The sequence below is a fragment of the Nipponia nippon genome, unplaced genomic scaffold (genome assembly GCF_047370975.1).
Source record: "Nipponia nippon isolate SJK-2023a ecotype South Korea unplaced genomic scaffold, ASM4737097v1 scaffold_1, whole genome shotgun sequence".
Taxonomy (NCBI): Eukaryota; Metazoa; Chordata; class Aves; order Pelecaniformes; family Threskiornithidae; genus Nipponia; species Nipponia nippon.
The window spans coordinates 61,198,463-61,217,234 of NW_028262290.1; the positions used below are offsets into that span (position 1 = coordinate 61,198,463).

The 18,772-nt window shown below is 37.0% G+C and overlaps 1 protein-coding gene across 7 annotated transcripts in view; it reads left to right on the forward strand.

The window, feature by feature from the left end:
* CCDC102B (coiled-coil domain containing 102B) overlaps nucleotides 1–18,772 on the forward strand; it is a 179,371-nt gene that overhangs the window by 13,779 nt on the left and 146,820 nt on the right. For 5 of the 7 annotated variants that reach the window (XM_087736409.1, XM_087736432.1, XM_087736442.1 and 2 more), the window contains 3 exons: nucleotides 8–628; nucleotides 2,494–2,708; nucleotides 8,013–8,121. In XM_087736409.1, coding sequence (XP_087592535.1) covers nucleotides 23–628; nucleotides 2,494–2,708; nucleotides 8,013–8,121 — 930 coding nt within the window. In that variant the 5' untranslated portion in view covers nucleotides 8–22. Of the gene's footprint in view, nucleotides 1–7; nucleotides 629–2,493; nucleotides 2,709–8,012; nucleotides 8,122–9,554; nucleotides 9,629–18,772 lie in introns of all 7 variants that reach the window. The other 2 variants (XM_087736424.1, XM_087736415.1) reach the window with 1 other exon arrangement.

Consider the following 18,772-nt stretch of genomic DNA (forward strand, 5'->3'; position numbering starts at 1 on the left):
TTTTTAGGAGTGAAATTAGATTATGAATCAAAACATGAATTTAAGGTCCATTCAGAAACTAATGGAAGAGACACAGGTTTTTGGGACCCAACCAAGACAACCTTATAAACTAGCTGGAGGTTGCCAACCAGGTGGCCATCTGTGTAATTCAAATCTGCCGTCTCAAAGTTTCTACCCATATCCATCTCATTATCCATATATGCATACAAATTACAGCAGTGATTGGGAAATTTTTGAAGCAGTAAGAATTCGGGAACTGGAAGAAGTCAAAGCCAGAGCTGCCCAAATGGAGAAGACCATGCGCTGGTGGTCAGATTGTACAGCTAACTGGAGGGAGAAATGGAGCAAAGTTAGAGCAGAAAGAAATAAAGCCCGAGAGGAAGCAAGACAATTGAGAATCAAATTAGACAGTGTTGTAGAAGAACTGAGTATGCTTAAAAAAAAATATCAAGATTTAGTAGGTGAGAAGGAAAACTTAGAAAATGTAACCGCTTGGAAAACAGAATTCAGTTGCTCAGAAATATCTTATAATAAAGAAGACCTAAACCAGTTCACATTTCTGGAACAAGAACCTGTGAAAGAACTGAGCAAAACCAACAAGATTCCTGGGGCAGAAGACACAAAGAAGGTAAAGAATGGGGATTTTTTTTTTTTAGTTCATGAGGAAGTTGGAGATTATGGATGTGTATTTAGAAATGGGATTTTTCAAGGATTTTGACCAAAATATTACCTCATCCATTCAATAATAAAACCACTTTTTTCACCTATCTAATATTCCTAATATAGAGAAATATGGAAAACAATTCATACCCTTCAACTATGGCTAAACATTTCAGTAACAGAGGCAGAATGTTATATCCAATAACTTAGAGTATTGTTCCGACTCCCCCTCATGTTTTAAGGTAACAGATTATCTCTGTTACCTGAATTCTCCATGTTTTGTGTACTTTTTTTTTTTTTATCTCCAAAAAAGTAATGTAGGTTCCTGCCTTCTAAAATAAAATAATTTAATTCTTCCTTAAAGCAACTTCTGAAATGAGGGAAGAGGTGAGGCAAATTCTTCTGCAAAGTGGCAAGATTTTTATTTGGCGAGGAGAACAATTACATTGTTACATAGAATTAAACAATCAAGTATGGGCATGGTTTAATACAGCTTCTAATTCTATACAAAAGAATCAATTCTATTCATCAAAATGGAACTATTTGCTCACGTTTTACCAGTTTTAATTCTGTGCCTTGGCATGTATTATATAGTGTTATAGACAGCACCATGTAAAAACTATACTTGTTATTTGTCTGATGGATAGCAGTCATTGTAGATGTAGGAAATTTTTTCCTACATTGTTGGAAAATGTTTTTTCCTACATTGTAGGATGTAGGAAATGTTTTACTTCAGTTCAATGAAAATTATTGGGATCTTAGGCCTGAATGTATTACTTTCAGAATTTTCACTCGCTCTGTAATGCACCTACATTACCTTACATTCCTGTGAATTCTGAACAAAAAACCACCATAGTGTTAGTAGTGAGAATAAATTTGGAAAAAAATGCATGCATTTCATATTTTTGGGCAGACAAATGCGCCATAGGAAGAAATTGACACAAAATATATTTTAAATTTTTCTCTTTCTCTGTAGTATAAAATAATGCACTACTTTAAAACTAAACCTTTATATATGAATGGAAAATAGTCATGTCTTTTCAGCAGCTTCTAGTATTTTCTGATATAGATTTCAGGCATTATTCTAAAAGCTCAAAAGGCAGAGTAATATGAAATAGTACTGTTGGTACTAAAATGAGATTGGCTTTTAAACATAATTTGTCAGAGGTGGTAAAACTTAAATACATTTCTAAAGGAAACTATTGTTTATAAGAGATGTTCATCTTCCTAATAGAGATGTGTTTTATTTTCTAATGATTTTTTCTAATTGTTATTAGTTTTGCTTATGTTTTGTATGCAAAATGTGTATCTTCAAAATAGGTATTATAGTGCTTTTGGTTTCTGAATGGGATCCAAATTGGTATGTTATGCAGGTAACTTTTGTCTTTATACAAAACTTGTATAAGTCCATCACCTGCTTCAAAATGATTTACATTAGAAGTCTGAGAGTTCTTAATGTAGAGTTTCTCAATATATTATTTGTATGCATAAATTGCTTTCCTGGTTTTGTGAGTTCCAGGAATCTGTCTTTACCATAGTTATAGCCAACTAATGATAACTGGATTCTATTTCTTTAGTAAAGGTACATTAAAAATATTTTCGATATGAAGTTTGTCATAACAGAAGGTATGAAATGTCACAAAATGACAGTGATCCAACTACAATGACTTGTTTTGCACATTCTATCCATATACAGTGCAACTGTATAAGATGTTACTTATTCTCTTGCATGACTTAAATGTCTAGAAGAGCCTTGGTAGGCCCTGCAGAAGTTATGTTAGACTTTTCCCTTCATTTATGTTTTTCTTGGATGTCATATTTTTATTTTCTCAGGATGTAGAGGTAATGAAAGACCAAAGCAATCACAATAAAAAAATAGCTCCGAAGCCTCCTGATTCCTTTCACAGTGGAGTTCCCAACATCTATTTGGAGGAACCTAAAAAAAATATGGACAGTACAGCTAAGACAACAGAGAATGATTTAATACATGGTTCAGTCTTGCATTTGCATTTGGCTGAGATGCGGAAAATCTTACAGAAGGAAAGAGAGTAAGTGCAAAATATATCCTACTTGGGGAAATCTTTATTAAAAGCAAAGGTTTTTAAGACACTTTCTAAAATAGATATGATGATATTTGCATTTATAGCTCATATGTTCTCATTTCTGTGCTTTATTAATTGCCATTTACAAGGCTCTGATAAGAATTTAGAGAAAAAAATCAGCATAGTGTGTTTATTGTTTTCCTTGGCTTGTCTGTCATTTAAATAAGAAGTGCTCCATACAGAACTGTTAAGAACATACAGTTAATTAAAAAATTATACTTACTAGTAATTTGGTATCAATGAAGTAGTATTTAATGTATGCTATGCTCACTTATTGGTGTGCTTTGTGCATAATAACAAATTTTCATATACTCGACCAGCAGACTTTGAAAGAGTCCAACTGCAGAATGACTAAGGCTGTTTTTGAATTAAAAGTACATGAATACAGCTGCAAAATGCTGTTAATCTTAACCTCTTCACTTGTAGTAAGGTCTATGTCAAAAGCAGATAACAGAGAAAGAATAACACACATTGTACGCTTATTGTATCATATAAAATTTACCTCGCATAAATAGTAAATATGCATTTTGGTGGCCTAAAAGAGTCATATGTTGATTACACACTATATGCTAGCATGCGCGTCTCTGTGTTGGTAGGATTCCCTGATGTTTCATATAGATGATCAGTATTGAGCAAGACTGAATCACACCAAAAAGGCTTTCCAAGGAAACATGCTGTATGTGATGTATGATGGATTTAGTAGGAGACTTCAGGCACTATGTGACTGTAACTTCAAAAACAGCTGAAGTTAATGAGAAAATTAAAAGGAAGAAAATGCCCCCTTTGTTGCAAATACATTCAACAGTTTTAGTTCAGAGAGTCTGTAATGGTAAGCTATGACAAAGAATTTATTTCCTGTCAGTTTTTTTCACAATTGTCCTGTAGATAGTACAAATCTGATTAAAAAAAAAAAAATTCTTTAAATTCCTAACTAGTATTTACTGTGTTCTGTTATATGAATTAGATAGCTGTAGAAAGCACACAATACTTCTTTATTTGAATCATCTTGCAGCAGATGACCAGAAGTATGTTTTATCTCATTAAAAAGGATTTAGTGTTTTGTGGAAGCAAAAATCCCAGAATGCCTGAATTTTCCAGTTTGTCATGGTATTTCATGTGAGTTAAGAGACTGATGCCTCACCCATTCTCCTCTGATTGAAATATTTAGGGTCCTATGTACTTCATTTTTCAACAGCAATCACAGAATACATACATGCATTTATAAAACTTTCCGCTTAAAAAGGGGATAATTTTTCAACTCTTATTTTTTAGTCACTTCTTAGACAAAATTTTAATAAGCCCTGTTTCTGCCTCTTGGTTTTGGTTTGTTCATGTGTTTCTCTAGCCAATTTGTAACTGTACTTCAGAGAGGCAGATTTTGCCATTTATCCCTAAATACATACTGACTGTGGTATAAGGTAGTAAATTTACTGGCACATGGTAAGAACTGGGGCATGTCTACACTGTGCAAGATATGGCAGTGCCAAGCTCAGGTAGCAAATGCTCACAGAGCAGTGATTTCCACATAAATGCGGACATTGGTGTAACAACTCCCTCTCTAGGTCACTTTGGGTAACATTTCCCATGTGCAAAGATGTTCTGCCATCATCTGCCAGCTCAGAAAGTGCTGGTCTGCGCTACCTACTGGAATGGGCTTATTTTGCTGAGTTTCCATCTTCAGATTCCCAGTTTTTCCTCTTAGGGTTTTATACTTGTTCATGTCAGTATTTTTGCTGCTGGATTCTGGAGCTACTAATAATGATTATCTCAACAATCTCAACCCTGTTTGCATTTTTACTTTTCTTATCTTGCATGGCTCTAGTGTAAGTATTTTCTCACAGCTTCTTCCTCACAACTTAGTAATTTTCTCAGTAAACTTGAGCCAAGGACAGACAGCTGTGCTGCATCAAAAGCAAGCTTGGATCACAGACAGCTTGAACCCCAAGGCCAAAGGCAGTCAGTATGATCTTACTCATACAGCACAGGACTTCTTAGCAGAGTTTTCTGGTTTACATGCAGTACTCCCGAACTGTGGCTGCATTCTTTACAGAGTCAAGTTAGCTCATGCAGATCCATTGTTTGGACTTGCCTGTAGTTACCTGACTAATCTTTCCATAAGATGTTTTGCTTCCTCACCCTGAGAAGACCTATGCTTCTTGCATTCTGTTTAGAGCTATCTTCAGCAATGCCAATATACCCTTAAGCCATGGATCAGGCTTTGCAAAATACAAAAAGAAAAGATCTCTAAAAAACAAAAAACAAAACAAAACAAAGAGTTCAAAGTTTATGTTTTGACTTTCAAAGAACTTCAGGGTTAGGTTTACAATGTAAAATCACACACCAAAATCCTCTACTAGGCACTGTGGCTCATATCAAATACACATTTGTGGTCTCATTGACATGAATGGGAATTAAAGATCTTACGAGTTGTTCAGCACTTCAAAGAATCATTTTCCTAAAATAGCTATCTTTAGTCATCTTTTGTATCAATGTTGTCGTCTAAATGTCTTCATGGTCTTAATTTGCTCCATTTTGAACTTAAAACTGTTTCTTTGGTCTAAAGCCAAAAGCCCACAACTACACTGGTAGTCAATAATATCAAAGAGGAATTGCTTAGGGCTGGATGGGTAGACGTAGGCAATGGACTCAGGAGGCTCTGTCTGAGCATCAAGAAACACTTTTTTTTTTCTGTGAGGATGACCAAACACTGGCACAGGTTGCCCAGAGAGGTTGCTGAGAGACATTCAAAAGCCATCTGGACATGGTCCTGAGCAACGAGCTCTGGGTGACCCTGCCTGAGCAGGGGAGTTGGACTAGATGACCTCCAGACGCCCCTTCCAACCTCTACCATTCTGTGTAATTCTGTTATTTAATTAGATAATAAGGAGTTAAAATAGGTTGTTACAAGATCCATTAAAAATTCTCTGATCTTGATTTTTTGTTTAAGTAGTAATAAGCTGCTTCACTGATCTCTGCTATATTCTTTCTTCCACTCTTTGTTTTCTTTGTTTAAATAGTAAACTTCATGTAGCCAGGATCATCTGTTTCATTAAGTAGCATCAGAAGGACCTGATCTCACTTAAGAGGTACTGTAACACAAAATAAAAGTAGTATTTTCTAAGTAAGCACCACATACTGGATATTCCTCTTCTACTTTTCAGATTAGGCCATTTCTAAGGACTCTCAATGCATTCAGTACAGTCAATAGACTATTGTTCAATGTATTAAACTGTCATTTTTCATGCTTTCACTTTCTACTGTATTAAACATCCCTCTTAATAACTCTTATAGTTCCCCAGTGAAATCATGATACCATTCCACTGAGATATCCCATTACTTTAGAAGAAAACTATTCAGTTGAAATGCATGTCTTAAGTTCTTTATATATGGAATCATAGAATCGTTTAGGTTGGAAAAGACCTTACTTGACAGAAGTCATATTGCTCCACTTTGTGAGTGATGGTGTTTATTTTATTACTATAATGTTATGGGACCCATAGGTGTTTACTAAGATAAGCTGTGCTATGTGCTATATCTATGCAGAAAAAGGAGATCCCTGGTTCAAGAGCATTAGGTTTGGTTGTAAAAGAAGAAAGAACAAGAAGATACTTCACTCAAGTGGATTGCTTCATTAATGTAGCTAACATTGCTGCCAGGACCTGAGCCAGACCAGGCAGTGGTAACTTTTGGTATCTCTGCGCTAGCCTGCAGTATGCTTCATAGATATGCCTCAGACAAATCTCATCAATACCCTTTGCTTTAATTCCTTAAAGTTAATAATGCTGTTGTGGAAGATGAATTTTAAACCAAATATTCTCGGAATGTAGTTATAGTCAGTCTGGCAATAATATCTTTAGTAAAAAGTTTGACAAATTCCATTAGCCTCAGAATAGAAAATAACTACTGTGGCATACATCAGTTTCTTTAATTGCCAGTATTAAAATTTTCTTTTCAAGTATTTCCATATTTTTCTCTTTTCTGATATAGTAGGCCTTCATCCCTTCATTTTCACAGAATTTATACAATGTAAACTTTTCACCTCCCAACATTATAGTACTTATGCAGTTTTACTCTTTTTCAGATTTTAAATTTCTTCGGTGTCCTGACTCCATAAGCTTTAGTCTTATATTGATGTTTATAGGAAATGGAGTATTCCAGGATTTTAAACTGTGATTCAATTTCATAGAAATTTTAGAAATAAAATTTGAAAGCTTTTATTTCTAATTAAGATTTTTTTTCACTTTTAATTATACTCCAAATTCTATTTTGTTGCAAAATTGCAAAATGATGCATATGCATTACACAAATATAAAATGAAATTATGAAGGAATTTCACAAAATGAAATTATGACAAATTCATTCTTGTCTTTGGAACTTGGCTAATAGTGTTTGTTGTGAACACAGAAATTAGTTTTTAATTGATGTCAAAGACAAGAACATCTGTAGTGTCTCTTCTGCTTCATATATCTTTCATTATTTCCTGAATGACTAAAAATATTTTGATTGGTTAGAAGAGGGCTAAAAGTAAATATCAAAGTTCATTGTTTCAGTAATACAGTACCTTTCTCCAAGGAATCATCACACATTCTTTGTAAATTGTGTATCCTAAATATTTTTCCTGAATGTAGTAATGGACTTCATGCTCAAATAACATTCCAGAGGCAAATGCTTAATGAGGGTGTAGTACCTCTGAGCTAAATAATCCATTTTCCTAAAATTCTTCTAGCATGTTCTTTCAAGAACGCTCATTTTTTGAAACATGAAATATATATATTTTAATATTTTTTTTTACATCTAAAGTAGATCATCTTTGGTTTCTACATCTTTGGTAGTCTACATACTGTATATATTCCCCTGTATACGTGTGTTTAAAATAATCTTGTGTCTGTACCCAAATAAAAGTGATACAGTATCTTTTCTCTGAGAATCTTCACTAACTCGCCATGTATTAGGTGACAAGAATCACTAACTGAACTCCATTCACAAATTTTCTTCAGTTTATCCCAAAATCTTATTTAATTTAAAATTTTAATTCTATACTACCAGATTTCTTTGTTCTCTTTAGCTATTATTTTTGGTAAATCTCTTGGAATAATTATATGATGATAATATAGGTTTTTAATAAAAAACATATATATGGTTGACAAAGGCAGCAAAATATAACTCAAGCTATGAAAAAGAAATTCAAGGTAATTTGTCCGTTGTCAACTTCAAGAAGATGTAATATTGACTTTTAAATTACTTTTTCAGAATGAATGTATTTCTGGAGAAAGAAATGGAAAAGACAGAAAATGAATTATTTCTTTGGAAATGGAAATATGAAGAACTGAGACAAACCAAGCTGGAAAGCCTGAAACAGGTATGTTAGCAGTACATTGTTATCATATGGAGTAAGAAATAAAATTGAGACTTCTGATTTCTTGTGTTGCAACTAAGAGTAAAATTGTATCTAGGGTTTATGAAAAGTGATAAAACCACCATTTATGAACTATTTATCCCCATAGCCTGGGGAGAGGGACCTCCTGAATGCGTGTGGAGAAGCTGAGCCCCGGTGCAGGTACCATGTGCTGCCATGGTGGCACTGGTGCTGGGGTGCTGCGAGGGCAACACCAAGGTGGCTCCTGTCCCGATCCAATGTCGGGGAGGTTTCGATACGATCCCAAGGACGAGATTAAGATGCTGGAATTGGGCAGATGTCGTACAACCTTTTACTTTTATTTGAGGGGAGAAAAGAACGGAGGGAGGACGCTGAGTCTTCGGTGGCCTCAAGCTTCGTCGGGGACTGGGGGGGGAGGGGGCCTTAAGGGTCGAGGAACAGAAGGAGCGTGCGCGCCGCCGCCGCCCCCGCCGAGGGCCACGTGTGCTCCTTATATAGGGGCTCTCACGCATGCGCGGATCACAAATGTGTACTTGCGGTTCGCCACGGACGTGCGGCTCCCGCCTCGGCTCTTTTCGCGCCTTTAGTCCCTGCGCAGGCGCACGAGGCTGTTTTTCTCAAAACTGTGAAGAGGGTTTTCTCGAAGCGCGACGCTGGATGGCGCTACAGCGACAGTGTCGAGACAAAACCACATTTGGTACCGGTTCTCTACAGCTCCATAGTCTCACAGGAAGGGACCGGCCGGAGGAGGCAAGTGCTGGTGCCTCGTCCCCATGTGTCGTGAGGGTGGTGGTTCTGATATACAGCGAGCCGTGGTCAGGGTCCAGCTGGGCTTGCATTCAGGCAGAAGGGGCCCATGTGGGGCAAGGGGGTCTGTGGGGAAGCCCCGCCACCGTGAGGACATTGCTCCCAGGCTACCAAGTAGGCATGGTGGGGGCGGCAGTGGCAGCCTGGCAAGGAGGGGAGTGGCATCCTCAGATGTGGTGGGGGCATCCCGAGAAGAGAGGTGACTCCTGGTTAAGGAGAGCTGAGTGCCCATTTAGGTGGCACTGGGGGAGAGCTGTGTAACTGCTAGGTCCAGTGCACAGGTCCCAGGCTGTGTCTGTGAGGAGCGGTGGTTTGTCCAGCAGTTTGCATGTGGGAGGGGGCTGGAAACATGCTGGTGGCAGTGTGAGACATATCAGCAACAGCAGTGGCACACTGGTGCATGGTGCCCAGTACGAGCTGGGGCTGCTGGTGCTGGCACAGCAGAGACCTCAGCTTAGAGATGCTGAGGGAGGATGCAGGTCCCCAGGCCTTGGGCTGCAGGCAGTGCCTGACACCTTCCCTTGAGGCTGGGGCAAAGGAAAGGGGTGTCCATGCCTACAAGAGGTGTACACTGTTTGAGGAAATGTGTTGCCTCTTTTGGGCTGCAGGAGGAAGTGAGAAGGCTGGGCAGGCTCAGGGAAGACAAAGAGGAGATTAACAGGATCTTCACAGGATCCCAGAGGTAAGAGAGTCTGAACCACACAAGAGGGACAGCCAGAGACTGTGATCAGTTGCAAGGTTAATAGAGTCCCATAGTAGGAAAACTGCAAACTTACGATCTCCAGCAGCTGGAGGATGGCTTTTTCCACATGCAGATCTGCAGTTGCAGAATCGGTTCAAAAGCCTAGTAGCAGAGTAGGAGGAGAAAGCCATGACTGGGGATGCATCAGAGCAAGCTTTAACCTGAACCATGCATTAACATCAGGAGGAAGCAGTGAGCGGCAGTAGTAGGAGACCCTCCTGTGGGGAGAGAAACCCCTGTGTGTCCCACTTGCCTTTTTGAGGGTTATGTGGCTTGCTGTGGGCTTGGATCCAGAACATTGCAGAGAGATTGTCAAGGTCTGTCCAGCCCTTTACTACTGTTCCCTGCTGCACATCCACAAGGACATCACCTGGGTGCATATTGGGAATGACCACACAGCTCTGGGGTTGAGGTCATGGGGACTCAGGTGTTGTCTCCTTGGTCCAACAATCTGGCCAACCTAATGAGGAGAGCTTTGAACTAGGAACGGTAGGGGTGGGAGATTACAGACCACACTAAAGTGAAGAAGTGGTGGTCAGGGGTGGAAAGTTCAGGATGCAGGTTGACAGGACCAAGAAAGACTTCAGGAATGACAAAATAAAGCGGAGGGACACCTACCTCAAGTGCTGGTACAGAAATGCACACATTCTGGGAAACAAGCAGGAAGAATTAGAGCTGTCTGTGGTTACAGAACTACAATATTGTTGGAGCAATTAAGATACTGTGCCAAGTTCATGCAACTGGAGTACTGTGAAGGACTTCAGGAAAGACTAGCAAGGAAGGGCTGAGGGGATGGAAGTTGCCCTCACATCTATAAACAGCTCACATCTTTCGAGCTTTCCTGTGGGATGGGTGATAGTCAGACTTGTGGCTCAGGATCAGAGGAGAGGCCAGTAAGGGTGACATTGTGGTGGGAGTTTGTTACAGACCACCTGATGAGGAAGCAAATAAAGTGTTTAAAGAACTCAAGTCTCTGAGTTGTAGACCTTGGTTCTCATGGGGGACGGACTCTACAGCTGCTAGAAAGGCAACATGGCTGCTGCAATCAAAGAGATTTCTGGAGGGTTTCAGGAATAATTTCTTGCTTTAGGTATTAAATGGACCAACCAGTGGTGATGCATAGCTGGACCTGCTGTTGACTAATATGAAAGAAATTAGTTGGGGATGTGATGAAGAATAATTTCCTTGTCTGTAATAACTTTGAAATAGTGGTGTTTGTGGTCCTGAAGGAAGTGAGAAAGGCAAGCAACAGAGCACAGACCCGGAAAGGAAAGCAGGACGCTGGCTTAGTCAGGGAACTGTTGTGTAGGATCCCATGGGAGGCAGCCCTGAATGGTAAACAAAGGAGTTCACCAAAGCTGCCAAGTCTTGAAGTACAGGATCTTCCAAGTGCAACAAAGGTTTGTCCTAATACTGAGGAGAACAGGTAAGTGTGTCAGGAGACTGATTTAGCTTAACAGGGAACTCTTGGTGGAGTTCAGATGCCAGAAAGCAATGTACTTTTATAAAGGAGATCAGCCTTCAAACAAGTAATTTAAGAACATTCACTAGTTACATAGGAATGGTGTTAGGAAAGAAGTGTTCATTTCAGTCCAAGTTCATGAGTAGAAGAATAAGAAATGTTTGTGTTGCAGCTTTCAAGATTTAGCTTTCAGAACAATGGGTTGAGGACCTCTTAGATCCAACAAAACCCAAAATGTGTACCTATATAACTAAATATAGATAGAGAATTTAAAATTTCCTATAAATTTAACATCTCAGATTTGGAATAATCCAGGAAAATTAATTACTTTATTTTCACGTTTTGGAAAAGATTGCAACCAGTCTATTAAATTCCAAGTTCTCGTTACAAGGTGTTGCATATGTAAATGGAATTTCCTTCATAGATGAACATCCACAGCAACAAATTAAAATCTCTGTCATATTTGAGTTCTTTCAGATTTTAGTTCTTTGTTTTCTGCTTGCTCATTAAGATTTTAGCTTGTCATACTTTTGCACAACAGAGGAAGTCTAGATTTAGTTAATTGTTTTGCTTAAGAAATGTAGTCGTCTTGTTTTATGGCACTGTCAGCAGGAACAGAATAACAAGAAGTAAAAACTTGCTGAGAATTAGTTGGAGATCGATAGATTCCAATTTTTATATATGTGCATGCATATACACCTATATTCGTGTTGCTACTTTTTTCTTGGGAACATGCTGAATTGCTTTAATTGATAACAGGAGGTGATATGTTGAGCATTCTGTTTGTCTTCTCAGATCTATAAGACTTATACATCTAGTTTTTAAATTACACGAAAAAATTGGTCTTGATGAATCTGACTAATGTGAATGAAATTACTTGTATTTGTGGGTTTTTTTTGTAAGTGAAAATTCTTCTTTTATTAAAAAAAACAAAACCAAATCTTGTGTATTGGCGAAGTGTGTGTGAATGTCACTATATATTACTGTTGAGAAGTGGATACTGGAACATACAAGGTTTTTGACAATGAAAAATTTGAAAGTGAAATGAAAGTGCAGACAAGTATTAGGCTAAGCATGGAATCTGATTTGCATACACAGTTGAAAATTAAATCACAAAAGAATTTCTAGATTAGTAACAGATTAATTATTACCTCTGGATTATTTTCATGTCCTTGACTAAGAGTTTTTGGTTTCAGTCATGCATAAATTAATCTGCTGTTTCCTTTGGTAAATCACCTGGCGGTCCCGCTGGGAACGTGGAAAAAAAATACTTGATTTGCAAGTGACAGAGCCACTGCCAATTAAATTATTTTTAGGAATGGTTAGCTAAAGTCAAATGTCATCTGTTTTTACTGCATGTGATTTTGTCTGTTTCTCTAAAGACACTGAGAAGTCCTCATTCATTTAGTTTTCTCTGACCTTTCCTTAATTTCAAGTATTCTTTCATTATAAAAGTTTAAAACCAAGTCCTAATTGGCTATTCTTCTTAAAAATTACCTCCTCACTACAGACTAGGGATTAAATTTTACCTTACTTGGCTGACTAGATAGTGAAAATTGTGTCTTGGCTTTCTTTAGAGAGCTAGTGCATTAAGACTTTATGTATAGCAAATATTTTTCCAGGGAGAAAGGAGGAATGGAAATCGAGTGTCCCTTCCTTACATTTTGTGTTTATTGCACGGAAAATGTATTGCCTATCTTACAAATTATTGTGAATTTGTGGCCTAAAAATGCTATCAGTATCAGAGATCGTTAGATACATTTGGGGCTTTTGAAGAGACCTGTTTATGGGCTTGTTACACAATATTCAGTCCATAAGATCACATCTTAAACTAAGATTTATGTGTCTACATTTCTTAGCTGTCAAAAACATTTTGTATATACTGTCTAGTTAATAAGCTTCAGTTCTACTTCTAGAAGAGCTTGCAGCTCATAGTGGGATACTAAATCAATTAATATTTCCTATGCCTTGCTTTTCACATATGTTACAAATAACCTACTAACAACTATAAAACACTTCCTAATTCTTAAAAAGGGGGAAGCAATTGCTCAATTGCATTATTGTTGTGTTTGCATGAGAATCCACAGAAGGGCAAAGATCAAGTCTGTAAAACCATTAAATAAAGGGTGTTGACATTAGATATATTTGTTTTTAAAGTAATCTTTGTAGGAAAAACTAGGAATCTTTAAGTTCTCTGAAGAATACAAAAATTTTGACATCAATAACATTGCTAGTTGAACATCCCCAGAAATGGGCTATCCAGTTTTGTCAGATACAGCTTAGTTTACAGATCAATTAACTAACCTTACAGTCTGAAAGACACAAAAAATGTATCTGAGTCTGATTAGTTAGGTCTTTGGACTCTACATAAAACAGAGTGAATCCTTGGTGTGTTGCCCTGATGTTTGTAAACACAGAATTGTAGTTAGCAAGACAGTTAAAGTTTTAGGGTTTAGAACGCTCATTTAATCTTATAACATGCACAATAAAACATTCTTGTTTACACTCTTTTCAAGTCTTCCTCAACATTTTATATCTGTCTTTATCATTTCTGAAGGACATGCTTTTCTGGTGATTTAAAAGTTAAATAAGATGGAATATTTACAAGTCAATTTTACGTTACACTGAAAACAGTAAAGAAAATGCATATACTGCCATATTCCACTGGTGTGCACTGTAGACTTACAAAAGCCACTATAGGCAGTGACTTCTGTGTTGTTTAAAATAATTTTCTGTTACCTGAAGTACGGAATGTGCCCTTACTCTACATTGTCTAGTGTGTTGGTCATTAATGAGGGAAATTCATATCCCAGTTTGTGGGATATGAGACAAAAATTACACTAATTGGTACTTAAAGCCTATTGGAACATCAGTGTCAAAAGAAGTATCCTTAGATGAAAAGGATCACAGGCTAAGTTAGCATTTTGTATCTTATTCAGAGACATTTCTGTTCTTCCTCTTTTTTGCACAGAGTTGATGGTAAGTCACCAGCACTGTTGATTTTGCACTAGAGCCAAAGAAATATCTTTAAACATCTTTTAAAACAAATGTTTTCTGTTCTGTCTCTCAGTATATAGATGTTTTACACTGTATATTATGGCAATCTATGTATCTATGTATTGTTACTTAGGTGCGTCACTTTCTTTAGGAGAACAGTAACAGTTCCCTACCTGTTGTTTCCCAGATGGAGGAAACTCCACTGAGGCAAGTGAGGCTTCTGGATAAATCAAGTTTCCTACTCTCACCGTAGACGTTTAAATACAGTTTAAAATGGAAGAGCATTTTTGGAGACTCAGGTTGTTAACAGCTAGTTCTTATTAAAGATTCTGCATTATTTCCACCTTTTCCAGAAACCTTTATTCGGAAATTACCTTATAGTGTGAAGATGCTGCAGAGCTGCTTATCTATAATTGCTATTTTCATTCACTTAGTACATACATGAATTAGAAATAGTGATACTCTGATAATCTTACAGGAAACTTAGATACATGTAGTAGGACCATCTATTCTATCCTATACTCTTTGCCTGACTCTAAATACGCCTTAAGATTGTCCCCTGAATCCTGCAGAAAACATAATAATTATCAGACATAAAACAGTAGCCTTAATGGCTATACTGGCTACTGTGAATTGTTCTGTTTAATTCTCACCTAAGATGCACAGAAATATTCCATAATATGCATAGCTATCATAGGAATAAAACGATGTCCCAAAAATTAAATTTGTGATTTTATATACTACAGAATAGCCAGTAGTCTGTTTGAGTGAGCTAAAGGAGTCTTTATAAACCTTGATGTCAGAATCATCAAGGCTGAGTTTTAAAATATCATTAGGCAATTTTCTGAGAACAACATCTGAATTATTTGAGAACTCAAATGACTTTATAGAGCGGAAACTCAGTGCAGTTAATTTTCCTGTGGTAAAATCTCATTATTTTTAGACTAGATCTAAAATTTGGAGTGTTCCTTACTGGGTTCAGTGCTTCATTTGTCTGAGAGGCTGATGTGATTTTCAGACAGTGAAATGAGATGATGATGTTACCACACATCTGACTTGTGGTTTGATAAAAATACTTTAAAAATTGCTTTAGACATTCTTTTTCCTGCCTAAATTACAATATCTTACAGATGGCTTGAGAGTAAGGAAAGAATTCTGGAGCATTGCTTAAGGAAGAATTTTTGTAGACCCTTAACTATTCTTTCCACTGTTTTCATAAATCAGGTACCAGTTCATATATAGTGTTATCTCTAGAAATTATGTACTTAATGTGAATGTTTTTCTTGTCGAACATAAAGTATTATTTGTGATGGTGCATAATGTCAAGGTTCCATTTGATTGCCTATTTTCCTACAAATGTAATTTGGGAAATGCTGGTAAAATCTACTGTTTCATTGACTTTTTTTCCCCTATACTGTCTTCTAACAAGATATTTAAACTGTATTGAGTTGTACTTGCCAGTATTTCCTGGGTCTTCATTGCATGTTTGGCAATGAAAATACAGACCAAGAACAGGAATTTTTTTTTTTTTTTTTATTTAAGGGCCTTCTGTTACAACTGAAGGATGAAAATTCACTTATTTCTGTGAGGATATATGTTTAGAAAAAGCATATCTGTGCATACCTGTCCTGGTTTCAGCTGGGATAGAGTTAATTTTCTTCTTAGTAGCTGGTAGAGTGCTGTGTTTTGGATATAGGATGAGAATAATGTTGATAACACACTCATGTTTTGGTTCTTGCTGAGCAGAGTTTACACCAGTCAAGGACTTTTCAGCTTCCCATGCTCTGCCAGGTGCATAAGAAGCTGGGAGGGAGCATAGCTAGGACAGCTGACCCAGACTGGCCAAAGGGCTATTCCATACCATATGACATCATGCTCAGTATATAAACTGGGGGAAGAAGGAGGAAGGGGGAGACGTTTGGAATGATGGTGTTTGTCTTCCCAAGTAACCGTTACGCGTGATGGAGCCTTGCTTTCCTGGAGATGGCTGAGCACCTGCCTGCCCATGGGAAGTAGTGAATGAATTCCTTCCTTTGCTCTGCTTGCGCGCACAGCTTTTGCTTTACCCATTAAACTGTCTTTATCTCAACCCATGAGTTTGCTCACTTTTACTCTTGTGATTCTCTCCCCCATCCCACCAGGGGGGAGTGAGCGAGCGGCTGTGTGGTGCTTAGTTACTGGCTGGGGTTAAACTACGACAATACCGAAACATATCTGTGCATACTGATTTTCTGTGAAAGGAATACTGTGCCAAAACTGCATAATTTGTAGATACTTGTTTTTCCTGTTGGTCTGCCGAAACGATAACCTGGTGAGGAAATGTTTTGAAGATGAGGGAGCAATATGCGCATACACACACTTATATATATGTGTGTATATATGTGTTTGTATACATGAAGCAATCTTTGTCCTAGAGGTTAACATTGCATTTTTAACAAAATCAGTTATTCATAGCTTAGACTGGGAAGTCCACAATGATGACAAAGTTACTTCTTAATAATGTATTAATGTGGTCAGTTCACCATATGGTTCTGTATCAGAAATTATTTTTTTGCAGTGTATGGTTTCAAAAAAATCACCCCCGAAAAAGGTTTATTAAATATGTTTAAATATCCTGAATTTGCCTTTCAGAATTATATCTTAGTATTCACTTAGCTTCTTGCTTAAGTAAATATTTTTGCTAGTAGGCTTACTTGTTATTCATTCACTTAAAATCAACTTGGACTAAAATAAAAAGTTTCTTTTTTTTAAAGAAAAAGCCACACTGATGAATTAAATGTAACAAGTGGTAGAACGTACAAAATTGAACTTAATGTCTGACATGTTAAAGACATTGAATTAAAGATATAGAATTTTGTACTTAATGAGGCAGTTGCTTTTTGTCTATCTTTATCCAGGTAAGGGTAGCAATGTGTCACTTAAAAAATGAAAATCTAATTTGGGGGGGAGGTTTGATTGGAAAAACAGCCTTAGAACATTCTCTTTCTTAGTTTTTGAAAATAAAATGCTCTTTTTTAGGCATTACAAATATTTGGTCTTCCTACTAAAAAAAAAAAAAAAAAAGAGGCTTCATTTTCTTTGGGGGAAAAAAAAACCCGACAAACAACAAATTCCTATCTCTTGGATTTTTTTTTTTTTTTTCCCCATGGAAACTAACCCTGTCACCTTGCAAGCTCCTGTCATAATGTTAATAAGAAATGTGTAAGTGGTACTTTATTTATCCAGGATCTAACATCTTTGTACTTATGAACAGTTTCTGTTGTGGACTCAGCAGAACTGTTAGGAGTCACTGCCTATGTTGAGTCACAAGTCTGTGCAAGCCATGAAGGTTTGTGAAATCCATTGCTGTGTGGTAATCTAGAGTTTCAGGTTTACTATATGGTAAATGGATTAAGTAATTTTTTGCATGCCTTTGAAGGGAAAACACATGAAGAGCTGGAATGAAGTTTCTTGTTTTTAAAGGATCTTGTCATGTTCTATGAAATAAAGAAGGTCTCTAAACATTTAGTGTTAGAATTAATGTAGCTTCATGCCTACCATCTAGGATACATTTATATTAATTTATATTCAGCTTTCAGGATGGTTAGGTAATTTTGCTTCCTCACTTACGTGTGTGGAATAAAAAGTCAGACTTACTGTTTCATTGTGGCTGCTGAACTGGAATGTTCTTTTTGACTCTGCTATAGCATATACAAGACAGCTGTATTGCTTTCGGAACAAAGTAGTACTTTCATGGGAGGTAGGAAAAGAAGAAAACCAGCCATGCTTGTTTGTTTTTTGTTTTGTTTTTTTTTTTCTCTTTTTTTTTTCCCCTGCTTTGTTTTTTCTATTTAATGTGTGATAGAAGTTTTCCTCTTTGGTCTTCATGCTTAAAGAGAACTATCTGGCAATGAAGTAAGTGCCTCTGCACTGAAGTATTACATTTTCAGATTCCTTTCAAACAAAGGATTCAGTCTTAGAAAAAATTAATGAGTGTTTTGTTTGGATACAGTCAAAAACTTTCCTTGTTAACATCAGTGGAGTACTGCATATTTCTTTGAGCAACAAGATGAGTGATATCCTGAAGTCAATGAGAAATCTGCTGATGCCAATGAACTTTGGATCAGTTCCTAATTTAAACTGTGTAGTAACAGGTGATATACAAACTGTGCCAGGAGATTCTTCAGAGACCTTTGTAGCTTCAAAATACCAAGATAAAATGTGTTATTGTAGGTATGGTTCAGACAAAACTGATACAATCTAGGAAATTCTTGAGACTGATGACAATTGGAACTTGCTTTGAGTGCTTCCAATCATGCTGATCACTATTGATTTACTGTTTTCAGAAGAGGTGTCATGTAAACTGTACTGAAAACAGCAGAACTACTTCTACAGGCACTTGCCACCAGACCATTGAACTACAGAAATTACCTTACGTAATTGCTTATCTAGATCAAATGACTAAAGCTGTGTATTTCAGGTTCATATTCTGTGGAAACAATGTTCTATCCCATACTTCTCTGAAGTCTAAGCAACACAACACTTCAAAATTTCTTTGAACAAAGTCAGCCCCTGCATTTCTTCAATCCTGTTGAACTTTCAGTTTAGAAGAGAAAATAAGCTTAAATACTGGTTTAATCTGTCCC